This window comes from Heptranchias perlo, chromosome 9, assembly GCF_035084215.1.
Source record: "Heptranchias perlo isolate sHepPer1 chromosome 9, sHepPer1.hap1, whole genome shotgun sequence".
Taxonomy (NCBI): domain Eukaryota; kingdom Metazoa; phylum Chordata; class Chondrichthyes; order Hexanchiformes; family Hexanchidae; genus Heptranchias; species Heptranchias perlo.
Window position 1 is genome coordinate 22929902 of NC_090333.1, and position 24946 is coordinate 22954847.

Consider the following 24946-nt stretch of genomic DNA (forward strand, 5'->3'; position numbering starts at 1 on the left):
GGTAGTAAGGCCATAAGGGGTCTTCCACCTGGCATGGCTGTAAGAACACTGGACAGGCACCCAAATACCCCATGGGCGGGGGGGTGGTCCTATGGGCGGGGGAGGGGGGGCAGTCCTACACCTGGCGAATGTTAAGCCAATGCAGATGACCCTGCATCCAGGTGGGTTGAGTTCAAGTCAGGCAGTGCACATTTTGGATGACCTCTGCTTGAACTGAGAGGACGACAGTCGGGTGCTCTTTTATATTATTCTTTCATAGAGGCACTTTTACGTTAAAGTATTGCTGAGAATAAATGCACAGTACTCCCACAGTCAGCGGCACTTCTTCACATAAAGGACCTGAACGTATCAACGCCTGACAGCGTTGGAAACTCAGTGTTATGGGTCTTGTGAGCTGCCGTTGAATTAGATGCCTCCTGTATTCAGCTGTCAGTCGTGTGGATTCAATTTTGTGCATCGGTGTGCCTGACAGCTCGCTGTTGATTCCTATGTGGGTTTCACTGATTTTCTTCTCACTAAACTTATGAAATTGACTTAAGAATGTCTCTTGTATTTTTCCTGTTATCTGCTCTTGGTTCTTGCCATGGAAGTCCTATATTAGGGTGCAGATGTGCAGTCATGAAACTTCTTAGTACTATAGGTTAAATATCAAACCACTAAAATTTGTAGTTCCAGCAGCAATGTCATAATCCCATCAAACAGGTTGGAATGAGACTGAACCAGCCTGAGGTATTTTTTTAATTGTCCTTGCTTGGCTACTTGATGGTCTGCTGTATGAGTGAGTAGCATTCCTGTGTGTGTTTTTTGATAAACTGTCACTTGTTGAACAATTGTGGGCTGGCACAGAGCACTGTTTGGCCTAGACTGTTCCATCTTCCCAGCTGAAAAGGGATTTGTGGCAGTAGAGAGGCTGGACAGGTTTTAGATTGTCAGAATAGGGCAAATACTGTTCAATTTTTAAAACATTATTGATTTTGTTTTCATAAAAGGATGGGATTTCATTTTTAGAACACTTTTTTGTTTTTTCCGGCCGTGTCACCATTCAACAGTCCCATATAACACTCCCTTAGTATAGCAACAGCTACTTGCAGAGTAAGCTCCATGTATACTGCCTCAACAACATGCTTTAACCCTAACGTAAGAGGAGTAACCAGTGGAGCATTTCCATTTCTCACTGCAGCCTGCTTGTTCGAGTAAAATTGATGATTGCTAGAAAATGCCCAAACGTGTTTCACTCAGACTCTTTACGACTGGCAAACAGCGTCCGTGAAGGCTCGATTTAAACTCTGCTCGCAGAGGTGAAATGATGGTGTGATGGCCCACTATAGCAACAACATGCATAGTCATCAACACACTCATCGACCATGAACTTAATGCTCCCTTCATTGTTGGCACCGCCATCCTCGGGTACGAGGGACACACACTGCTATCAACAACAAGAACACCAACTTGCATTTAGATAGTGTCTTTAATGTGAAAAAACATCCCAACGGCATCACAGAGGCATAATCAAAAATTGGATGTCAAGCCAAAGAATTGGGTATTAGGAGAGGTGACCAAGTCCACCCACTGTTTATTTTTTTTTAAGGAGTACATGGAATTTAGTTCTTTTTTAAAATGTAACAATTCCTCGATGCGTTGGATAATAATAGTTTTCAACGCTGTCCATCAGCTTTGTTCCGTTCTTCCAACCTCAGATGGGAAATCCTGGTTATAACTGATATGTAACAGCAGCAGACAGGGTGCAAAACAAAGAGCAAATGCTTTTCAACAAAGTAACTCCATTCACTACACAGAAATATTCTCTCATCAAACAAATGACTAAAACTTGGACTTGCCTGTGATGGTGTTTATTTTGTAATGAGGCTCCTGGAACTAGTGACAAGCAAGCCAACTGGATTGAAAACGGACTTGGCATTGGGAAGGCGAAGGCGGTGATAAAAAAGGAAAGATTTCTGCCTGGATGACAGTGAGTGACAGCATGGCACACAGGTCTGTGCTGGCTCCCTGCTGTTCACATGATTCATAAATAATCAGGAGGAATGTACTTGCATCAAATGTGCTGATGATTTCAAGCTAAGTGGTTTGGTGATAAATGTAAAGTAGATAAACAGCATTCAGAGACCCAGACCAATTAAGCATATGGGCCCAGGAATTGTAGATGTATTTTAATGCAGATAATGTAAGGTAATGTATAATGGAACGTGAAACAACAAATGTTTATATGAAGAAGGGATACTATTGAAAAAAACAACTGTAGAGACATCAGGGATCGAGCTGCCGCAGAGTTATCCAGGGGAAACAGTATCCTTTTTGTTCAATCAAGGTAAACAATTTTACAACACCAAGTTATAGTCCAGCAATTTTATTTTAAAATAAAATTGCTGGACTATAACTTGGTGTTGTAAAATTGTTTACAATTGTCAACCCCAGTCCATCACCGGCATCTCCACATCATGACTACCTTCAATAAAGGTGGGGAAGGAAATGAATGTGAATGTGCTTATTGATCATTCAGAAAGTTTATAATCGCTATGAAGTTATCAACAAAGCTAATAAAATGCTGGGCTACTGTTTGGTGGTCATTTGACACAAGTTATTCTAAACTTGTACAGATGGGTATACTTGAGGTCAGATTTGGAACAGTGTACAGGTTTTGGTTCGCTACTTTCAAAAACTCATTGATATGTCGGAGAGGGTTCCAAGACCAGCAACAGGAATGATTCTGGGACTTAAAGGATCTAAATTATGAAGCGGGATCCGCAGAACTGAACTTGTTTCTATTAAAGTAAAGGGGGTGGTGGGGAGACATGATTCGAGGCTTTTAAAATGCTGAGAGTTGTCAATGATGCAGATAGAAGCAGGCTATTTACATAAAACTAGAAGATACAGGTTTTAAAAATGAACTAACCTCAAATGAGACTTGGGATTAGAAGAAATGTCTTTTGTTTATGCAGAAGTGGCAATGTGGAACAGACTACCAGCAGCTGAGGCTGAGAAGATTAATTCTTTTAAAAAAGGAGTTGGTAAGTAGCTGTTTGGGGAGATGAAATGATGGTTAACAGAGGCACAGATGTACACTGCACTGTGCTGATGGGGTGGGATGGACTGGTGTTTGGAGATCAACAGGCCATCATTGAATGGGAAGATGAGGACGAATGAATACCCCAGAGTTTTGCTTGACTATCCTTGGGAATCAAGCAACCTTCATGCAGAACTTTCGCTGAGGAGATTAAGTGAATGAGCTGGATTGTACACAATCTGAGTTTGATGGGTCAAACAGCATTTTTAGTTCCAAACTTTCTTACGTTTTAACCCGTTTGCAAACTCTGAAGATTACTTTATGAATAATTGTTCAAATGAACATCCTGTTATCAGCCATACATTCAGACGGAATTAAAATTTGATTTCATAGAAATTAAACTATTATTTGTTATTGAAATAGGAGGTTCTGGAGTTAACTCTTCATCTCCATCACCGACATCCAGGCAGACCAGCTGATTTACTGCTTTCTTGGTTGGACCAGTAGGTCCTCAACCAGCCAAGACCGTCTACTGTGTTGCCTGTTTTGAAAAAAAAAAGAAAAAAATGAAATCCACATTTTAAAAGTAATGGTCGCCTTGCCTGCTACTGTGCAACAGAGCTCTTTTACCCCTGAAGCTCCCTGTTGTTTGGTCTTTGTTGTACTGCTGTATTAATCTGTTGTCTTGAAAGAATTGTTCCAATCTTATCATGGACAAAGGTAAACAACAAGCCAGAAAAGGAGCCCTTCCAGGAGTCTGTCCAGTTAAATTGTTTCAAAACCAGCTTATTGGCATTTTCTTTCTATATAGTGTCACACCGCACTACACTTGCCAGCGTCTTACAAATGCCTCAAATGGTTGAAAAACATTGATTTATTGTAAAGATTGAATCGACTGATTTTCTTATTTGCCCAGTGAATGTATCAGCCAAAAGGTCAAATTTAAGATTTCCCTGCAAGCAATGTGCTGCGGCCTTTTCCCATTTGTATACATTGGGTTTGAAAGTACAAAGCGACACAGCTGCTTGGATTTTTTTTTTCCTTTTTCATGTTCCAGTTTCATAAACCCAGTGACACTACAACAACGTGCATTTATATAGTGTCTTTAATGTAGTAAAACGTCCCAAGGCGCTTCACAGGAGCAAAATCAAACAAAATTTCACACCGAGCCACATAAGGAGATACTAGGACAGGGGTCAAAGAGGTAGGTTTTAAGGAGCGTCGTAAATGAGGAGAGAGAATTCCAGAGCTGAGGGCCTGGTCAGCTGAAGGCATGGCCGCCAATGGTGGAGCGATGAAAATTGGGGATGTGCAAGAGGCCAGAATTGGAGGAGCGCAGAGATCTCGGAGGGTTGTAGGGCGAGAGGAGGTTACAGAGATAGGGAGAGGCGAGGCCATAGAAGGATTTGGAAACAAGGATGAGAATTTTTAAATCAAGGCGTTGCCGGAATGGGAGCCAACGTAGGACAGCGAGCACAGGTGTGTTGGGTGAATGGGACTTGGTGCGGGTTAGAATACTGGTACTAGTAAGACTTAAAAACTTAATGGGCAGAGGACATTTCTTTTGACAATTAGATGCGAATGGAACTAGCTCTATTTGTTGAGTCATTATTTCTTGTGATATGTGATTCACACATTACTAACGTACACCTTCAAATCTCAGTACTGTGCCTGTAGTGTCCAAAAAATGACAAGTGTGAAGACAATACAATTTGCTAGGTAACCCACCTTTTGGAGAATACTCGCAGCCTATATAACCTTGATATCCCAGTTTTTCTAGCAGGTTGAATATGTGGCTGTAGTTGATCTCTCCCGGACTATCTGGTTCATTCCGTTTGGGAACTTGTGCGATCTGAACATGACCTGATGGTAGAAGACACAACGCATCAGAGCAGCAGTATATCCTTCAGGGATCTTAACAAAACAACGTGTAAAGTAGGACTCGGGATTAAAAGCACAATTATTTTTGACAGGAGATCTCTACATGAAATTCACAGACAGCCTTCTATGTCATTGAGCTTGGTGAACTGATTTTTAAAAAATGAAAAACACACTTCTTAATTATGTTTCTAGGACTGACAACTTTAGCTGTGTATTGATGGTGGCTGATTCATTCAATGTATTGTCTCATCATCCTAGGCAAATCTTCAGTGACCGTTGTAAATTAACGGTCTTTAATGATGTACTAGTCTCAAACATTATAGCAATAAAATGCCCTTTCTGCCGATCAGCACCACAGAGGTACACCATAAGACCATAAGAGATAGGAGCAGGAGTAGGCCATTTGGCCCCTCGAGCCTGCTCTACCATTCAATAAGATCATGGCTGATCTGATTTTTACCTCAACTCCACTTTCTCGCTTTTTCCCCATATCCTTTGACTCCCTTGCTGATCAAAAATTTGTCTAACTCATTCTTGAATGTATTCAATGACTCAGCCTCCACAGCTTTTTGGGGTAAAGAATTCCAAAGATTCACGACCCTCTGGGAGAAGAAATTCCTCCTCATTTCCGTCTTAAACGGGCGACCCCTTATTCTGAGACTATGCCCCCTAGTTTTAGATTCCCCCATGAGGGGTAACATCCTCTCAGCATCTACCCTATCGAGTCCCCTCAGAATCTTGTATGTTTCAATATGATCTCCTCTCATTCTTCTAAACTCCAATGAGTATAGACCCAACCTGTTCAATCTTTCCTCATAAGACAACCCTTCCATACCTGGAATCAACCTAGTGAACCATCTCTGAACTGCCTCCAATGCAAGTATGTCCTTCCTTAAATAAGGGCACCAGAACTGTACGCAGTACTCCAGGTGTGGTCTCACCAGCACCCTGTACAGTTGTAGCATGACTTCCCTGCTTTTATACTCCATCCCCCTAGAAATAAAGGCCAATATTCCATTTGCCTTCCGGATTACCTGCTGCACCTGTATGTTGACTTTTTGTGTTTCATGTACGAGGACACCCAGATCCCTCTGTACCGCAGCATTTTGTAGTATTTCTCCATTCAAATAATATTTTGCTTTTTTATTTTTCCTCCCAAAGTGAATGACTTCACATTTTCCCACATTATATTCCATCTGCCAAATTTTTGCCCATTCGCTTAACCTGTCAATATCCCTTTGCAGACACTTTGTGTCCTCATCGCAACTTGCTTTTCCACCTATCTTTGTATCATCAGCAAATTTGGCCACAAGACACTCTGTTCCTTCATCCAAGTTATTGATATATATTGTAAATAGTTGAGGCCCCAGCACTGAGCCCTGCGGCACCCCACTAGTTACAGATTGCCATGTTGAAAATTACCCTTTTATTCCGACTCTTTGTTTTCTGTTAGTCAGCCAATCCTCTATCCATGCCTGTATATTATCCCCAACACCATGAGCTCTTATCTTGTGCAGTAATCTTTTAAGTGGCACCTTATCGAAATGCCTTTTGGAAATCCAAATATACTGCATCCATTGGTTCCCTTTTATCCACCCTGCCCATTACTTCCTCAAAGAACTCTAATAAATTTGTCAGACATGATTTCCCCTTCATAAAACCATGTTGACTCTCCTTGATTGTATTGTGAGTCTCCAAATGTCCTGCTACTACTTCCTTAATAATGGATTCTAGCATTTTCCCAATGACAGATGTTAGGCTAACTGGTCTATAGTCACCTGCTTTCTGTCTCACTCCCTTCTTGAATAGGGGTGTTACGTTTATGGTTTTCCAATCCGCTGGGACCTTTCCAGAATCTAGTGAATCCTGGAAGTTTACAGACAATGCACCCATTATCTCTCTGATGCAAGCCATCAGGTCCAGGGGACTTGTCAGCCTTTAGACCCATTAGTTTACCAAGTACTTTTTCTCTAGTGATAGTGATTGTTTTTAGTTCCTCCCTCCCCTTTGCCCCTTGATTTTCTACTATTATTGGTATATTATTAGTGTCTTATACTGTGAAGACAGATACAAAATATCTGTTCAATTCCTCTGCCATTTCCTTGTTTTCCATTATTATTTCCCCAGTCTCATCCTCTAAGGGACCAATGTTTACTTTAGCTACCCTCTTCCTTTTTATATACTTGTAGAAGCTTTTACTGTTAGTTTTTATATTTCTTGCTAGCTTACTCTCAATTTATTTTCTCCCTCTTTATTATTCTTTTAGTCATCCTTTGCTGGTTTTTAAAGTTTTCCTAATCTTCGGGCTTACCAGTAATCTTTGCCATGTTGTATGCTTTTTCTTTTAACCTGATACCATCCTTGACTTCCTGAGTTAGCCATGGTTGGTTCACCATTTTTGTGGTGTCTTTCCTCCTCACAGGGATATATTTTTGTTGCGAGTCATAAAATATCTTTTTAAATGTTTGCCACTGCTTATCCACCATCATACCATCTAATCTGTTTACCCAGTCCACTTTAGCCAATTCTGCCCTCATTCCTTTATAATTGCCCTTATTTAAGTTTAATACAGTAGTTTCAGACCCAAGATCCTCGCTCTCAAACTGGATGTGAAATTCTATCATGTTATGATCACTGCTTCCCAAGGGATCCTTTACTTTAAGATCATTAATTAATCCTGTTTCATTACCCATTACCAGATCCAAAACGGCCTGTTCCCTGGTTGGTTCCCCGACATATTGGTCTAAGAAACAGTCCCTAATACACTCTATGAACTCCTCCTCAGGGCTATTTTTGCCAATTTGATTTGTCCAATCTATGTGAAAGGTAAAATCGTTCATGATTATTACATTACCTTTTTTACAAGCCCCCCTTATTTCCTGATTTATATGTTGCCCTACAGTGTAGCTACTGTTAGGGGACCTATTTACTATTCCCACCAGTGATTTCTTTCCCTTGCTATTTCTTACCTCCACCCAAATTGATTCGACATCTTGATCTTCTGAGCAAAGATCATTTCTCACTATTATACCAATTTCATCTTTTATTAACAGAACTACCCCACCACCTTTACCTTTTTCCCTACCCTTCCGAAATGTTAAATAACCCTGAATATTTAGCTCCCAACCTTGGTCACCTTGCAACCACGTCTCTGTAAAGGCCACGAGATCATACCCATTTATTTCTATTTGTGCCATCAATTCATCTAATTACGGATGCTGTGCGCATTCAGATAAAGAACCTTTAATTTTGTCTTTTTACCATTCTTTCCTACCCCGGCCCCATTTGCTAGTGCACTCTTATGTTTGTACGCACTGCCCCTTCCTGACGCACTCTGTTTATCATTACCCCCATCACTTTCCTGTACTACTTCCTTGTCTTTTCTCTTTATCAATCTAAACTTCCCCCCCCCCGCCCCCAACTTCTATTTAGTTTAAAGCCTTCTCTACTGCCCTAGTTATTTGGTTTGCCAGAACACTGGTCCCAGCATGGTTCAGGTGAAGCCCGTCCCAACGGAACAGCTCCCTCTTTCCCCAGTACTGGTGCCAGTGCCCCATGAATCGAAACCCACTTCTCCCACACCAATCTTTGAACCTCGCATTCATCTCTCTGATCTGATTTACCCTGTGCCAATTTGCTCGTGGCTCAGGTAATAATCCAGAGATTATCACCTTTGTGGTTCTGCTTTTTAATTTAGTTCCTAGTTGCTCAAACTCCCTCAGCAGAACCTCTTTCTTAGTCCCACCTATGTCGTTGGTACCCACGTGGACCATGACAACTGGATCCTCCCACTCCCATTCCAAGTTTCTCTCCAGCCCTGAGGAGATGTCCTTAACCCTGGCACCAGTTAGGCAACACAGCCTTCGGGACTCTCGTTCTTGGCTGCAGAGAACAGTATCTATCCCTCTAACTATACTGTCGCCTACTACAACCACATTCCTTTTTACTCCCCCCACTTGAATCGCCCCCTGAACCACGGTGCCGTGGCCAGTTTGCTCACCCTCCCTGCAGTCCCTGCACTCGTCCACAAAGGCTGAAAGAACCTCGTATCTATTGGACAAGTGCAGAGGCTGAGGCTCCTGCAGTGCTACCTCCTGGATCCCCGTACCTGCCTCACTCGCAGTCACACCCTCCTGTCCCTGACCACATGCCAATTCTACAGTATTTAGTCTAAGGGGCGTGACTGCCTCCTGGATCAAAGCATCCAGGTAACTTTCTCCCTCCCTGATGCCTCGCAATGTCTGCAGCTCGAACTCCAGCTCCTCAACTCGGAGCCGAAGTTCCTCAAGCTGCAGACACTTACTGCAGATGTAGTCGCCCTGGACAAAACTGTCCAGTCGCTCCCACATATTGCAGCTGTAACACATCTCCTGCCCTGTCATAACTATTTTATTTATTTCATTGATGACTACAATGCCAATCAAATTATTTTTAGGTTGAACCAAGTACTGGCCTCGTTTAATTTATTAAATTAAGTTTAGTTTTTTAAAAAAAAATTAGTTTTATGCTGTAAGTTATTTAGCCCACAGTCCTAAGAAAGAAAAAAACAGAAGAGATACTCACCACCAACCACCTACCTGCCTTACCTGTGACGTCACACTGCAGTTTGGTTTTATTGTTGCTGTGACCCGCTCTCGGTACGCGCCTCTCCGCCCTCGGTACGCGCCTCTCCGCCCTCGGTACGCGCCTCTCCGCCCTCGGTACGCGCCTCTCCGCCCTCGGTACGCGCCTCTCCGCCCTCGGTACGCGCCTCTCCGCCCTCGGTACGCGCCTCTCCGCCCTCGGTACGCGCCTCTCCGCCCTCGGTACGCGCCTCTCCGCTGTCTAAACAAATGCACCTCACCCCTCACTCAGCAAATTCCAAATTATAGACTCTGTTGAAACCAGACTCCGTCGATAGCTGTTACTCTGTGCTCCCTCGCTCCATCCATTACACAATTCCACTCTGGGTGCTCCTTGGTGTGGTTGATTCTTAGGAGGACTAAACTACCCAATACAACCATGATGAACTTCGAGCATTCCATTCTATACTGGACAAACAATCACTGAACTTATCTATGTCTAGATTCGATGCACAACCCTGATAATGCCTGAGGACTCCACTTACATTTTGTACCTTGGTTATGAGACATAAGTATAGTGAATAACAAACTTTGCAGATTTAGAAATTCTTGGTGTGTTTTTAACCTCAAGGAAAATGTAATCCTTAAAGTTTAATTTTAATTCTAATTTCAGAAACTGCGTAGCTGAGCCACTCCAATTAGCTTCCAATTATTTAATATTCTTTCTCACAGGCAACACTCTCGAAAGACAGTGAACATTTATCCATGGCTAGAATACCCAAATGGCACAGTGAAGATTTTCTCCATATTCAGCACTCCCACCACTGCCCATTGTCAGTTGGTAGCACTCACACCTCTGAGTCACTCCAGGACTCCGACACATAATGTTGACTGACGTTGCAATGCGGTACTGAGGGAACGCTACATTGTCAGAGGTGCTGTCCTTTGGGTGAGAAGTTAAACTACGACCACGTCTGTCTATTCAGGTGGAATTTAAAGAACGCATGGCTCCCTCAAACACCACAAGCAAAATGTATCTCGTCGTTACTGGCCGCAATTGTCATGCGCACAATATCTGCTGTATTTGTCTACATAACAACGATGAGCTGCTTCTGAAATGTGATAGTGCACTATATAAATGCAATTCTTATTTTCTTTTTCATTCAACTAGATTTTCCATCCATTCAGTGCGAATGGGCAAAAGATTTAGATTCTCCGAATGCCATCGCTACAGCACTACAACACAGAAGAAAAGCAGCAACCACCCTCCAAGTGATACAAATCTAATACACAGGACATTGTTCCCCATGCTCCACGTTTACCATCCAAATTTGAGAGGAAATTATCTGTCACTACATACAGTGACTTTCCAAACAGCTCCTCTGTAATACATGGGGAGAACAGTGGGTGCACTCCTTATAAAACACGTACAGGTACACAGAAAGAAAGCACTTGCCTATCAGAGGGAAGTAGTTGGTGATGTTTTGAGTGAGATTCACATCCATTATCTGCCAGTGAAACAAGTCCTGCATCCAAACACATTTCAGTTACTACAGAAACAGCAAGACACAGTCTGCACGGAAACCTTAGGAGGAATTTTAACCCCCAAGAACGGGTTGGAGTCGGGTGGGAGTTTTTTGGGTCGCGGCTCCAGGGTTAACGTGGGCGTGAGGAACACACTGACTGAGCTCGCATCTCCAATTAGTGCCGGCGGGCGGTTATTTAGCCGGGCAATTAACGTCCTTAAGAGATGTTAAGTAGCGTTTTTTTTAATTGAAATTAACTAAGCTTTAAATTTAGCGTCGCCAGGATAGCTTTCCCGGGGCTCGTGAATCTCGCCAGGTAAAGAGAGGCGAGAAGGGCTGGTTCATCAGGTAAATGCCTTTATTGCACTGCTTGTGGGCCAGGAGGAGCAGGAGTGATTCATCCAGGCCCAACAAGCTTACCTGCCGTGATCAGACCCCTGCTATCGTCCGCTGAAAGTGGTCTCTGCACCAATAGTAAATATTATGAGAGAAATTTTCCAAGGCGCCCTGACACCAGCAGAGCCTCGCACTGTTGTGTCGGCCAGTGGCACGAGGTCTTGCAAATGTTGTCCTGCAACTGGAGAAATTACTGTCGGTGATATTAGCAGATGAATGCTTAACACGTTGGCACGTGGTTCCTCTGTTCACTAATTTAACAGGGCAGTAACTCATTTACATCACCAACAGGAACTGACAAGCTAAAGTTCTCAAAATAAACTGTTGAAGTACTTTTTTTTAAATGGACCACAACTTTAGAGAATAACTGGAAGCGAATGGAAGAAAGCTTCAGCTGATAAACACAAACCGTGAGAGTGAATCCCTCACTAGTCTCCTGCTGATTAGTTTCATTGTAATCACTTTCCAGCCACTTTTAATAATTATTTATAACATCTAAAGCACTGTTAATATTAATAAAGAAATTAACTGTGGGTGTGACGACGGTGGGACGACGGTGGGCGGGTGGGACGACTGTGGGCGGGTGTGGCGACGGTGGGCGGGTGGGACGACTGTGGGCGGGTGTGGCGACGGTGGGCGGGTGTGGCGACGGTGGGCGGGTGGGACGACGGTGGGCGGGTGTGGCGACGGTGGGCGGGTGTGGCGACGGTGGGCGGGTGGGGCGACGGTGGGCGGGTGGGGCGACGGTGGGCGGGTGGGGCGACTGTGCCAGGTATCCTGTGGCGGACCACCACCGGGCAGGATGATGCGTTTAGTCGATGTGGAATGACGCCCTCACTGATTTTTGAAGTGGTAACGACATGTTCAGTAGAAATCTACCTGCAGTGGATTGCTGTGCAATAATCCCGCCCACATTATAAAACGGCAATTGGTCATGGGAGTAACATTAATATTCTGAGCCTACACAAATACTCTGGCTGCTGCGCCTCATCAAAAGATTCATGACCACTGATTCTTCGGGCTTCCTGTTGCTCCTCCTCCACCACCCCCCCCTCCCTCTCAGAGGTTCTCCCAGTTGTCCAAACTCTTAAGTATCCCAAATTATTGGCTGCTCAGGAAGGTGGGGAATTGTTTTATATTTACAGGATCACTCACCAGCTGGAGTTTCAGGTTGGGCCTATCCACCTGCTGCAGAATCGCCACAGCTGAAATAAACAGCACATCCTTCATTAAACGACGTGCAGAGGATACACAAGGGGGACTTCTCTTCACCAGAAGATTAAACCACTGAGCTCCATCATAATTTCATACCACATGTTATGACTAATTATACGAGTATACGATCTTTAAAGGCTGGGATAAGAGAGTGGTTTTATTCTATCAGGACTTACCACAGCAGAAGACTGCTGCATTCTCTGTCAGAGCAGCTGGACCATGGTGGTAGCTGTGAGCTCAGTATACAGACAGGCGAGCTGGTATGTACATCATGAGTGATTGAAAACAGCAGAGAACACTTATCAATCATTATAATCTCCATGAGAGGCTTTTTTTCCAGCAAAATAAATAATCGTAGAATCATACAGCACAGGAGGAGGCCATTCAGCCCATCGTGCCTGTGATGGCTCTTTGAAAGAGCTATCCAATTAGTCCCACTCCCCTGCTCTTTCCCCATAGCCCTGCAAATTTTCCCCCTTCAAGTATTTATCCAATTCCCTTTTGAAAGTTATTATTGCATCTGCTTCCACCGCCCTTTCAGACAGTGCATTCCAGATCATAACAACTCGCTGTGTTTAAAAAAAATTCTCCTCATCTCTCCCCTGGTTGTTTTGCCAATTATCTTCAATCTGTGTCCTCTGGTTACCGACCCTCCTGCTAGAGGAAACAGTTTCTTCCTATTTACTCTATCAAAACCCCTCATGATTTTGAACACCTCTATAAAATCTCCCTTTAACCTTCTCTGTTCTAAGGAAAACAATCCCAGCTTCTCCAGTCTCTCCACATAACTGAAATCCTTCGTCCCTGGCACCATTCTGGTCAATCTCCTCTGCACCCTCTCCAAGTTAGTAATTATAACTGATAGAAAATGCTGTGCAAGAGAGTGCAGCTTTAAAAGGCTGCTGCCACTGTGTGCGCTCACTGTCATATGGGGCTCGATTTTAAAAGTAAAAAACGGGTGGGTTGGGGGGTGAGGGGGGGCATTGAAGATTGCCACCATTTCAGACCCACCTCCAACCCGGTTTTCACGGGGGTGGGACGAGGGGCAGGCGACCAACCCGTTCCCAGGAGGCCAGTCGGGCCTTAAAACCTTCCAAGGAGGCTCAGGCCTCCATTTTTCACTAATTCCCGATTTCAACCCCGGGGGGCCGGGATTCCTGGGCCTTCTGTTTTCCACCTCGTGAAAGAAGGTGAGAAGGCCCTAGACTGACAGGTAGGTGCCTAGAAAGGCACAGCTTGTGGGCCCAGGCCCAACAAGCCTAACTGCACCGATCCCCCCTCCATCGATCGTGGACTCCCGACCCCGACCCTCCCCCTCCGACCCCCAACCCTGATCCTCCCCCTCCAACCCCCGACCCGATCCTCCAACTCCGATCCACCCTCTTCGACTCCGATCCTCTGACCTCAATCCTCCCCGACCCTCCCTCTCTGACCCCCGACCCCGATCCTCCCTCGCCGACCTCCATTTCGATCCTCCCCCTCCAATCCCCTGATCCCGATCCTCCAACTCCGATCCACCCCTCTGATTCCGATCCTCCCCCACAGACCCTGACCCACCCCCTCCAACTCCGATCCTCCCCCTCTGACCCCGATCCTCTGACCTCAATCCTCCCCGACCCTCCCTCTCTGACCCCCGACCCCGATCCTCCCCCTCCGACCCCCAACCCTGATCCTCCCCCTCCAACCCCTGACCCGATCCTCCAACTCCGATCCACCCTCTTCGACTCCGATCCTCTGACCTCAATCCTCCCCGACCCTCCCTCTCTGACCCCCGACCCTGATCCTCCCTCTCCGACCTCCATCTCAATCCTCCGCCTCTGACCCCTGACCCCGATCCTCCAACTCCGATCCTCCCCCTCCGACCCCGATCCTCTGACCTCAATCCTCCCCGACCCTCCCTCTCTGACCCCCGACCCCGATCCACCTTCTCTGACCTCCATCTCGATCCTTCCCCCTCTGACCCCCGACCCCGATCCCCCAACTCCAATCCACCCCTTCTGATTCCGATCCTCCCCCTCCGACCCTGACCCTCACCCTCCGCCTCCGACCCCAATCCTTCCCCCTCTGACCCCCGTTCCTCCGACCCCCGACCCTCCCCCTCAACAATCGCGGACCCCTGCGATGATCCTTGATCCCGGCCCCTTCCCCCGCGACTGACCCCTGATCCCATCCGCCATGGCTCGCGACCCCCATGCCCATCCACGCCCACCTACGCCCCACCCATGCCCCCCCATCCTTGCAAACAAAGACTTACCGGCAGACCTACCTACAGACGTCCTCTCCCTGGCTGGTCTCCCGTCCGACTGAGACCAGCCTGTCAATCAGCCGGTCAGTCGGACGGGAAACCAACAAAAAAAATAAGACATCCTTATGTCAAAATCGTAAGGTTGTCTGGGAAACCTGTACTAATTGGATTCCCGACCTCAAATTGACCCCCTTGCCCCCTCCCCGGCTCCATTTTAAAATCACCCCCATGGTGTTAAGCATGACTTCAGGAGTTAAGAGTGCAGCTTTCAAAAATAATCCACTGTAAATAAAGCACTGAGCTCAGTCCATGTGGTTGAAACCCTAGGTAAACATCAGTTCCCAAGGGGCGTTATCTCAAACTCACAAACACATTTATAAAATACGGTCCACTCCAGAGAATTTAAAATGTCATTTTGCTGCCAAAAAAATTGGAATTATCAAAGCACTTGATTTCAGTGCCTTTGAATTAATGATAAACTGTATCAAAAACTAGAGTAAAATATCTAGATAGCAATTTAAAAACAATTGATTCTGATGAAAGTCACAATTGTATAATGTATATATTCACCATTTAATTGACTGTATATTTTTACCTCAAGGACTTCTATCCACTGTGTACTGTGTGTACTACACATGTAGAGCTGATGCCATTTTCTCCTTTTGAATGCAGTGACCATATTAACTTCATGTATCAGTATGCCAGGTCCCTATTAAAAACCCCGTGTAAGTGTCTCAGGTATTGAAGCAAGTAATAGTACAGTATTAGACTAAGAGAGAGTAAAAGAAAGTCTAAGACTGATTTGAAATGCATTTGTGTAAACACATGAAGCATGGTAAACAAGGTTGGTGAGCTGCAGGGAAGAAAAGAAAGGAAGGGGGGTGGGGGTGGCAGTATTGATTAAGGAGAATATTGCAGTACTGGAGAGAGAGGATGTCCTGGAGGGATCAAGGACAGAATCTATTTGGTTAGAGTTAAGAAATAAAAGAGGTACCGTTACACTACTGGGTGTATTCTATAGACCGCCAACTAGTGGGAAGGGTATAGAGGAGCAAATTTTCAGGGAAATTACAGAGAGGTGCAAAAGCCATAGAGTAGTGATAACAGGGGATTTCAACTATCCTAATATAGACTGGGATAATAATAATAATATAAGGGGCAAAGGGGGAGGAATTTTTGAAATGTGACTTTCTTAACCAGTACGTTTCAGGACCAAGGAGGAAGGAGCCATTGCTGGACTTGGTTCTAGGGAATGAGGCGGGCCAAGTGGAGCAAGTGTCAGTGGGGGAGCATTTAGGGAGCAGCCATCATAGTATCATAAGGTTTAGAATAGTTATGGAAAAGGACACGGACCACTCTAAAGTAAAAATACTCAATTGGAGGAGGGCCATTTTGAATGGGATGAGAACAGATCTGGCCCGGGTAAATTGGAATCAAAGATTGACAGGCAAAACGGTAATTGAACAGTGGGCAGCCTTTAAAGAGGAGATAGTTCAGGTACAGTCTAGGCACATTCCCACGAGGCAGAAAGGTAGGGCAACTAAAGCCAGAGCTCCCTGGATGACAAAGGGATAGTGAGTAAGATGAAATGGAAAAAAGGGGTGTATGACAGATGTCAGGTTGATAACACAAGTGAGAACCAGGCAGAATATAGAAAGTTCAGCGGGGAAGCGGAAAAGGAAATAAGAGGGATAAAGGGAGAGTATGAGAATAGACTGGCGGCCAACATAAAAGGGAATCCAAAAGTCTTCCACAGTCTTGTAAACAGTAAACGGGTAATAAAAGGAGGGGTGGGGCCGATTAGCGACCATAAATGAGATCTACTCATGGAGGCAGAGGGGATGGCTGAGGTACTAAATGAGTATCTGTCTTTACCAAGGAAGAAGATGCTGCCAGAGTCTCAGTAAAGGAAGATATAGTTGAGATACTGGATGGGCTAAAAATTGATAAAGAGGTACTTGAAAGGCTAGCTGTACTTAAAGTAGATAAGTCACCCGGTCCGGATGGGATGCATCCTAGGTTGCTGAGGGAAGTAAGGGTGGAAATTGTGGAGGTACTGGCCATAATCTTCCAATCATCCTTAGATATGGGGGTGATGCCAGAGGACTGGAGAATTGCAAATGTTACACCCTTGTTCAAATAAGGGTGTCAGGATAAACCCAGCAACTACAGGCCAGTCAGTTTAACCTCAGTGGTGGGGAAACTTTTAGAAACGATAATCCGGGGCAGAATTAACAGTCACTTGGACGAGGGTGGATTGATTAGGGAAAGCCAGCACGGATTTGTTAAAGGCATATCGTGTTTACCTAACCTGATAGAGATTTTTGATGAGGTAACAGAGAGGGTAGATGAGGCCAATGCAGTTGATGTGGTGTATATGGACTTTCAAAAGGCGTTTAATAAAATGCCACATGGTAGGCTTATCATTAAGATTGCGGCCCATGAAATAAAGGGGGCAGTAGCAACACGGATACAGAATTGGCTAAGGGACAGGAAGCAGAGAATAGTGGTGAATGGTTGTTTTTCGGACTGGAGGGAGGTATGCAGTGGTGTTCCCCAGGGGTCAGTGCTGGGACCACTGCTTTTCTTGATATATATTAATGACTTGGACTTGGGAGTACAGGGCACAATTTCAAAATTTGCAGATGACACAAATCTTGGAAAGGTAGTAAACAATGAAGAGGATAGTGATAGACTTCAAGAGGATATAGACAGGCTGGTGGCATGGGCGGACACGTGGCAAATGAAATTTAATGCAGAAAAATGCGAAGTGATACATTTCGGTAGGAAGAACAAGGAGAGGCAATATAAACTCGAGGGCACAATTCTAAAAGGGGTACAGGAACAGAGAAATCTGGGGGTATACGTGCATAAATCATTGAAGGTGGCAGGGCAGGTTGAGAACGTGGTTAAAAAAGCATACGGGATCCTGGGCTTTATAAATAGAGGCATAGAGTACAAAAGTATGGAAGTCATGATGAACCTTTATAAAACACTGGTTCAGCCACAACTGGAGTATTGTGTCCAGTTCTGAGCACCGCACTTTAGGAAAGATGTGAAGGCCTTAGAGAGGGTGCAGAAGAGATTTACTGGAATGATTCCAGGGATGAGGGACTTTATTACTTGGATAGACTGGAGAAGCTGGAGTTGTTCTCCTTGGAACAGAGACGGTTGCGAGGAGATTTGACAGAGATATTCAAAATCATGAAGGGTCTAGGCAGAGTAGATAGAGAGAAACTGTTCCCATCCAGAAGGGTCAAGGACCAGAGGACATAGATTTAAGGTGATTGGCAAAACAACCAATGGTGACATGAGGAAAAACTTTTTTACACAGTGAGTGGTTATGATCTGGAATGTACTGACCGATGGGGTGGTGGAGGCAGATTCAATCATGGCTTTCAAAAGGGAACTGGATAAGTACTTGAAAGGAAAACATCTGCAGGGCTATGGGGAAAGGGCGGGGGAGTGGGACTAGCTGGATTGCTCTTGCGTAGAACCGGCACGGACTCGATGGGCTGAGTGGCCTCCTTCCATGCTGTAACCTTTCTATGATTCTATGATTATCCAACTATCCAAGTTGATATAGAGTAGGTTTTTGCAGATATGCTTGCACTGTACATAAACATGTCTTATGGAGACCATATCTTTCATGTTCAAGATTTGACTAGCTTTGGGGAGATTTAAATGAGCCCTTTCTAAACAGTTCTTGCAGCACCAGAATGATGCATCAAACATAAAGATGGTGTGTGTTTGACAGTCTTATCCATTCTGTCTCTCTCTATCTCATATTTGTGTGTGCATCTGACCTCCTCATTCCGTGTGTCTGTCAAAGCATGCTGTGCAAACATTCCTTGCCGCATTACCAACCATCGAAACTTATTGTGTACTGCTGGATCTCCCATGCTTTTGCTCACATTATGCAGAATGACACATTGGGGCCTAAATTCGTTAGCGCCCCAAACTGGGCATGATTCAGAAGTAGTTTACAGGCCCCCTAACAGTAGTTATAGTGTTGGACAGAGTATAAATCAGGAAATTAGAGGAGCATTTAACAAGGATAATGCAGTAATCATGGGGGACTTTAATCTTCACATAGACTGGGCAAACCAAATTGGCAAAAGTAGTTTGGAGGACGCCTTCATCTAATACATTCGAGACAGTTTTCTAGAACAGTATGTCGAGGAACCAACCAGGGAACAGGCTGTTTTAGATCTAGTATTGTTTGATAAGACAGGGTTAATTAGTAATCTCATAGTTAAGGATCCTCTGGGGACAAGTGATCATAATATGATGGAATTTAACATTGAGTTTGAGAGTGATGTAGTTAAGTCCGAAACTAGGGTCTTAAATTTAAACAATTACTTAGGTTTGAGGGGCAAGTTGGCTAAAGTAGATTGGGAAATTAGATTAAAAGATATGACGGTAGATAAGCAATGATGAACATTTAAAGAAATAATTCATAATTTTTTTTAATTCTTTTTTTATTCGTTCATGGGACGTGGGCGTCGCTGGCAAGGCCAGCATTTATTGCCCATCCTTAATTGCCCTTGAGAAGGTGGTGGTGAATTGGAGGGGAACGTGCAGGTGTGTTGCTCCCATGTGCCTGCTGCTCCTGTCCTTCTAGGTGGTAGAGGTCGGGGGTTTGGGAGGTGCTGTCAAAGAAGCCTTGGCGAGTTGCTGCAGTGCATCCTGTGGATGGTACACACTGCAGCCACAGTGCGCTGGTGGTGAAGGGAGTGAATATTTAGGGTGGTGGATGGGGTGCCAATCAAGCGGGCTGCTTTGTCCTGGATGATGTTGAGCTTCTTGAGTGTTGTTGGAGCTGCACTCATCCCGGCAAGTGGAGAATATTCCATCACACTCCTGACTTGTGCCTTGTAGATGGTGGAAAGGCTTTGGGGAGTCAGGAGGTGAGTCACTTGCCGCAGAATACCCAGCCTCTGACCTGCTCTAGTAGCCACAGTATTTATATGGCTGGTCCAGTTAAGTTTCTGATCAATGGTGACCCCCAGGATGTTGTTGATGGGGGATTTGGCGATGATAATGCCGTAGAACGTCAAGGGGAGGTGGTTAGACTCTCTCTTGTTGGAGGTGGTCATTGCCTGGCACTTGTCTGGCGCGAATGTTACTTGCCACTTATCAGACCAAGCCTGGATGTTATCCAGGTCTTGCTGCATGTGGGAACGGACTGCTTCATTATCTGAGGGGTTGCGAATGGAACTGAACACTGTGCAATCATCAGCGAACATCCCTTTTTCTGACCTTATGATGGAGGGAAGGTCATTGATGAAGCAGCTGAAGATGGTTGGGCCTAGGACACTGCCCTGAGGAACTCCTGCAGCAATGTCCTGGGGCTGAGATGATTGGCCTCCAATTCTCAACAAATATACATTCCCTTGAGGAAAAGTGATCCAACTGTGGCTAACTAGAGAAATTAAGGATAGTATTAGATTAAAAGAAGATGCTTACAATGTTGCCAAAAAGAAAAGTAAGACTGAGGATTGGGAGGGTTTTAGAAATCAGCAAAGGATGACCAAGAAATTGCTAAAGAGGGAGAAAATTGAATATGGGAGTAAACTAGCCAGAAATGAAAAACAGATTGTAAGAGCTTCACTGAGTATATAAAAAGGAAGAGATTAGCGAAAGTAATCATTGGTCCCTTAGAGGCAGAGACAGGAGAAATTATAATAGGGAATAAGGAAATAGCAGAGACACTAAACAAATGTTTTGTATCTGTCTTCACAGTAGAAAACACAAAAAACATACCGGAAATAGTAAGGAATAGTAATGAGAGTGGGGAATTTAAAGTAATTACGATCAGTAAAGAAAAAGTACTGGAGAAATTAAAGGGATTAAAAGACGACAAATCCCCTTTACCTGATGGCCTACATTTTAGGGTTCCAAAAGAGGTGGCTGCGGAGATAGCGGATACATTGATTTTGATCTTCCAGAATTCCCTAGATTCTAAAACGGTCCCCGTGAATTGGAAGGTAGCAAATGTAACCCCGCAATTCAAAAAAGGAGGGAGAGAGAAAATAGGGAGATATAGGCCAGTTAGCCTGACATCAGTTGTAGGGAAAATGCAAGAATCTATTATTAAAGGACATGGTAACAGGGCATTTAGAAAATCATAATATGATTAGACAGAATCAACACCGTTTTATGAAAGGGAAATTGTGTTTGACAAATCTATTGGAGATATTTGAGGGTGTAACTAGCAGGGTAGATAAGGGGGAACCAGTGGATGTAGTATATTTGGATTTTCAAAAGGCATTTGATAAGGTGTCACACAAGAGGTTGTTACACAAGATTAGGGCTCACGGGATTGGGAGTAATTTATTAGCATGGATTGAGGATTGGTTAACGCAGAGAAAATAGAGAGTAGGAATAAACAGGTCATTTTCAGGTTGGCAGTTTGTAACTAGTGGTGTGCCGCAAGGATCAGTGCTTGGTCCTCAGCTGTTTACAATCTATATCAATGACTTAGATGAGGGGACTGAGTGTAATGTATCCAACTTTGCTGACGATAAAAAGCTAGGTGAGAAAGTAAGCTGTGAGGAGGACGCAAAGAGGCTGCAAAGGGATATAGACAGGTTAAGTGAGTGGGCAAGAAGGTGGCAGATGGAGTATAATGTGGGGAAATATGAAATTATCCACTTTGGTAGGAAGAATAGAAAAGGAGAATATTTTTTTAAAAATGAGAGACTAAGAAATGTTGGTAGTCAGAGGGATTTGGGTGTCCTTGTACACGAATCACAAAAAGTTAACAAGCAGGTACAGCAAGCAATTAGGAAGGCAAATGGTATGTTAGCCTTTATTGAAAGGCGGTTGGAGTATAAGAGTAAGGAGGTCTTGCTGCAATTGTACAGGGCTTTGGTGAGACCACACCTGGAGTATTGTGTACAGTTTTGGTCTCCTTACCTAAGGAAGGATATACTTGTCTTAGAGGGGGTGCAACGAAGGTTCACTAGATTGATTCCTGGGATGAGAGGATTGTCCTATGAGGAGAGATTGAGTAGAATGGGCCTATATTCTCTGGAGTTTAGAAGAATGAGAGATGATCTCATTGAAACGTATAAAATTCTTAGAGGGCTTGACAGGATAGATGCTGAGAGGCTGTTTCCCCTGGCTGGAGAGTTTAGAACTAGGGATCACAGTTTCACGAAAAGGGGTTGGCCATTTAGGACCAAGTTGAGGAAAAATTTCTTCACTCAGAGGGTTATGAATCTTTGGAATTCTTTACCCCAGAGGGCTGTGGATGCTCAGTCATTGAGTATATTCAAGACTGAAATAGATAGATTTTTGGACACTAAGGGTATCAAGGGATAAGAGGGTAAGGTGGGAAAATGGAGTTGAGGTAGAAGATCAGCTATGACCTTATTGAATTGCGGAGCGGGCTCGAGAGGCTATATGGCCTACACCTGCTCCTATCTCTTATGTTCTTATGGCACGCAGCAACGGCGCACTGGAACGGAGAGGCTCGACAACTGTCCTAAACTTGTCCTATCTGGGCCTAACCAATTTTGGCCGGTGCTGAGGCCCACAGGTAAGTCTGGGGGGTGGGGGAGGGCTGGCAGTAACCCACAGTTGTTTTGTGGAGCCTGGAGGAGCACTCCCATTCTGTCTTCACTTTGTTCGATACTTAGATTTTCAGTGATAATTTATCGTTAAATAGAAAAACTTGCAGCAATTTGGGTAGCGGAGAAGTAAAGTTGGTTGAAGCATAGGAGTTTCTCTGCAGTACAGGCTGAGGAGCTGGGAGGCACAAAGCCAAGGATTGACAGTGTCACCACTTGTGGGATTGTGTAATTGCATTACGACAAATTTACATGGGCAGTTTCCATCATAAATATGGACATAGGAATTGTGGACAAGAAATGCACGCAGGGATAAGATTTTTAATATAACATTAGATAGTTTATAAATTTTCCAATTCATTTCTTTTCCACTAATAGGTAACTTTCAAGTATATGAACCAATGGGGAAAAAAAGAGCCAGAGGTGATTACATTGCATCGCATTTGTGTTTCCATCCAAACTGCTCGTCACCTGAGTAAATTTAAACCCAATCCTTTTATACCTTCTTTTAAATAACCTGACTGAGTTTACAGATTCCCAGTGTAGCTGTCTACAGATTAAGATTCACTCTTACCTTGGTGCGGAGTATTCAGGAAGTAACGGGGATCTGTGATTCGAGTGTTAATAGGTTCGATCAACCCCAGGATCCCCTCCTGAGTAAAAATAAAACATTAGTGTTAAGCTTAGGTGCAGGAAAGAATAAAAAAGAGAATTTCATAATTTGAGAGAGGTGGGGGTGAAGGAATGGGACAATACACTACCATCCAGCCCTCCATTCCACCAAGCGGTCAGTACAGTACAGCCCACAGTGTAGGGGCCGGTATGGTAGAGGAAAGTCCCTGTGCCTCAGATACAACAGTACAGGGAAGAACAAAAGAGGAGAAATCAACAAGAACAAGTTCAAAGATCAAAATTCTAAAATAGGGACACCAGCTACCTACATCAATAGTGCTGGGGCTGTTACGTGTCTAATCTCACCAGCTACCTACATCAATAGTACTAGGGCTATTACGTGTCTAATCTCACCAGCTACCTACATCAATAGTGCTGGGGCTGTTACGTGTCTAATCTCACCAGCTACCTACATCAATAGTACTCGGGCTATTACGTGTCTAATCTCACCAGCTACTTACATTAATAGTGCTGGGGCTGTTATCAGTATTTAATCTGACCAACTATAGCAACCAGCCAGGTCAATTGCTTTTACCACTAAATACACAGGCACAATCCTACAGGGACCCGGTCTTAAATTTGGACTTAATCCCACTAACTGCAGAGGCTGAGATCTGCTGTGGATTAAAGGCACCTTTTCAAAATAGACATAGTGAAGGAGAGAGGGGGAGGATCCACTTGTAGTCATTCTGAACTATAGACATTGTCACGCTCCACATGAATCATTAGTCTTTGCCTTTGTATTGTTCTGTTAGTCTGCTACCTTTGCGAGGATGTCTGCAGCGTACTTCAGATTTTCAATAAATGTGGCCTCCATCTCCTTGGCAACTGATGTTCTGTCTTGGCCCATTGGAACACGTCCTGCCATCAAATGTATCCTTAAACAGAAAGAATTTCAGTGCTGCTTAAAAAATATATTCATACCTACACTACATTATCACCTCAAAATTTACCTTTTAGAGTGTAGTAACTGCTTTTTTGAATTCAGTCTCAGGATATGGACATTGCTAGCAAGGCTGGCATTTACTGCCCGTCCCTAGTTGCCCTGGTTTGATACAACTGAGTGGCTTGTTAGGTCACTTTCAGAGGGCAGTTAAAAGTCAACCACATTAGTATGGGACTGGAGTAACATATAGGCCTGACTGGGTAAGGACGGCAGGTTTCCTTCCCTAAAGGACATTACTGAACCATTTAGGTTTTTACAATGATCCAGTAGCTCCATGGTCACTTTTTTTTTTACTGATACCAGCTGTTTATTTCCAGATTTTATTTTAAGCTGAATTCAAATTCTCAAACTGCCATGTGAGATAATGAGTAAGATGAAAGGGAAAAAAGGGGCGTATGACAGATGTATAACACAAGTGAGAACCACTTGTTATATATTAATGACTTGGACTTGTGTGTGCAGGGCACAATTTCAAAATTTGCAGATGATACAAAACCTGGAAGGGTAGTAAACAGTGAGGAGGATAGTGATAGACTTCAAGAGGACATGGACAGGCTGGTGGCATGGGAGGACACGTGGCAGATGAAATTTAACACAGAAAAATACGAAGTGATACATTTCAGAAGGAAGAACAAGGAGAGGCAATATAAACTAGAGGGCACGATTCTAAAAGGGGTGCAGGAACAGAGAAATCTGGGGGTATATGTGCACAAATCGTTGAAGGTGGCAGGGCAGGTTGAGAAAGCGGTTAATAAAAGCATACAGGATCCTGGGCATAGAGTACAAAAGTATGGAAGTCATGATGAACCTTCATAAAACACAGGTTCGGCCACAACTGGAGTATTGTGTCCAGTTCTGGGCACCACACTTTAGGAAAGATGTGAAGGCCTTACAGAGGGTGCAG

The 24946-nt window shown here is 44.2% G+C and overlaps 1 protein-coding gene across 3 annotated transcripts in view; it reads right to left on the bottom strand.

Moving 5' to 3' along the window:
- Positions 1-1536: 1536 nt before the first annotated feature.
- The window catches only part of hyi (hydroxypyruvate isomerase), a 40120-nt gene continuing 16710 nt past the window's right edge, over positions 1537-24946 (bottom strand). For 2 of the 3 annotated variants that reach the window (XM_067990022.1, XM_067990024.1), the window contains exons 4-9: positions 23860-23974; positions 22999-23077; positions 12543-12592; positions 10922-10991; positions 4751-4885; positions 1537-3563 (exon numbers count right to left, since the gene is read on the bottom strand). In XM_067990022.1, coding sequence (XP_067846123.1) covers positions 3475-3563; positions 4751-4885; positions 10922-10991; positions 12543-12592; positions 22999-23077; positions 23860-23974 — 538 coding nt within the window. In that variant the 3' untranslated portion in view covers positions 1537-3474. The remainder of the gene's footprint in view (positions 3564-4750; positions 4886-10921; positions 10992-12542; positions 12593-22998; positions 23078-23859; positions 23975-24946) is intronic. The other variant, XM_067990025.1, reaches the window with a different exon arrangement.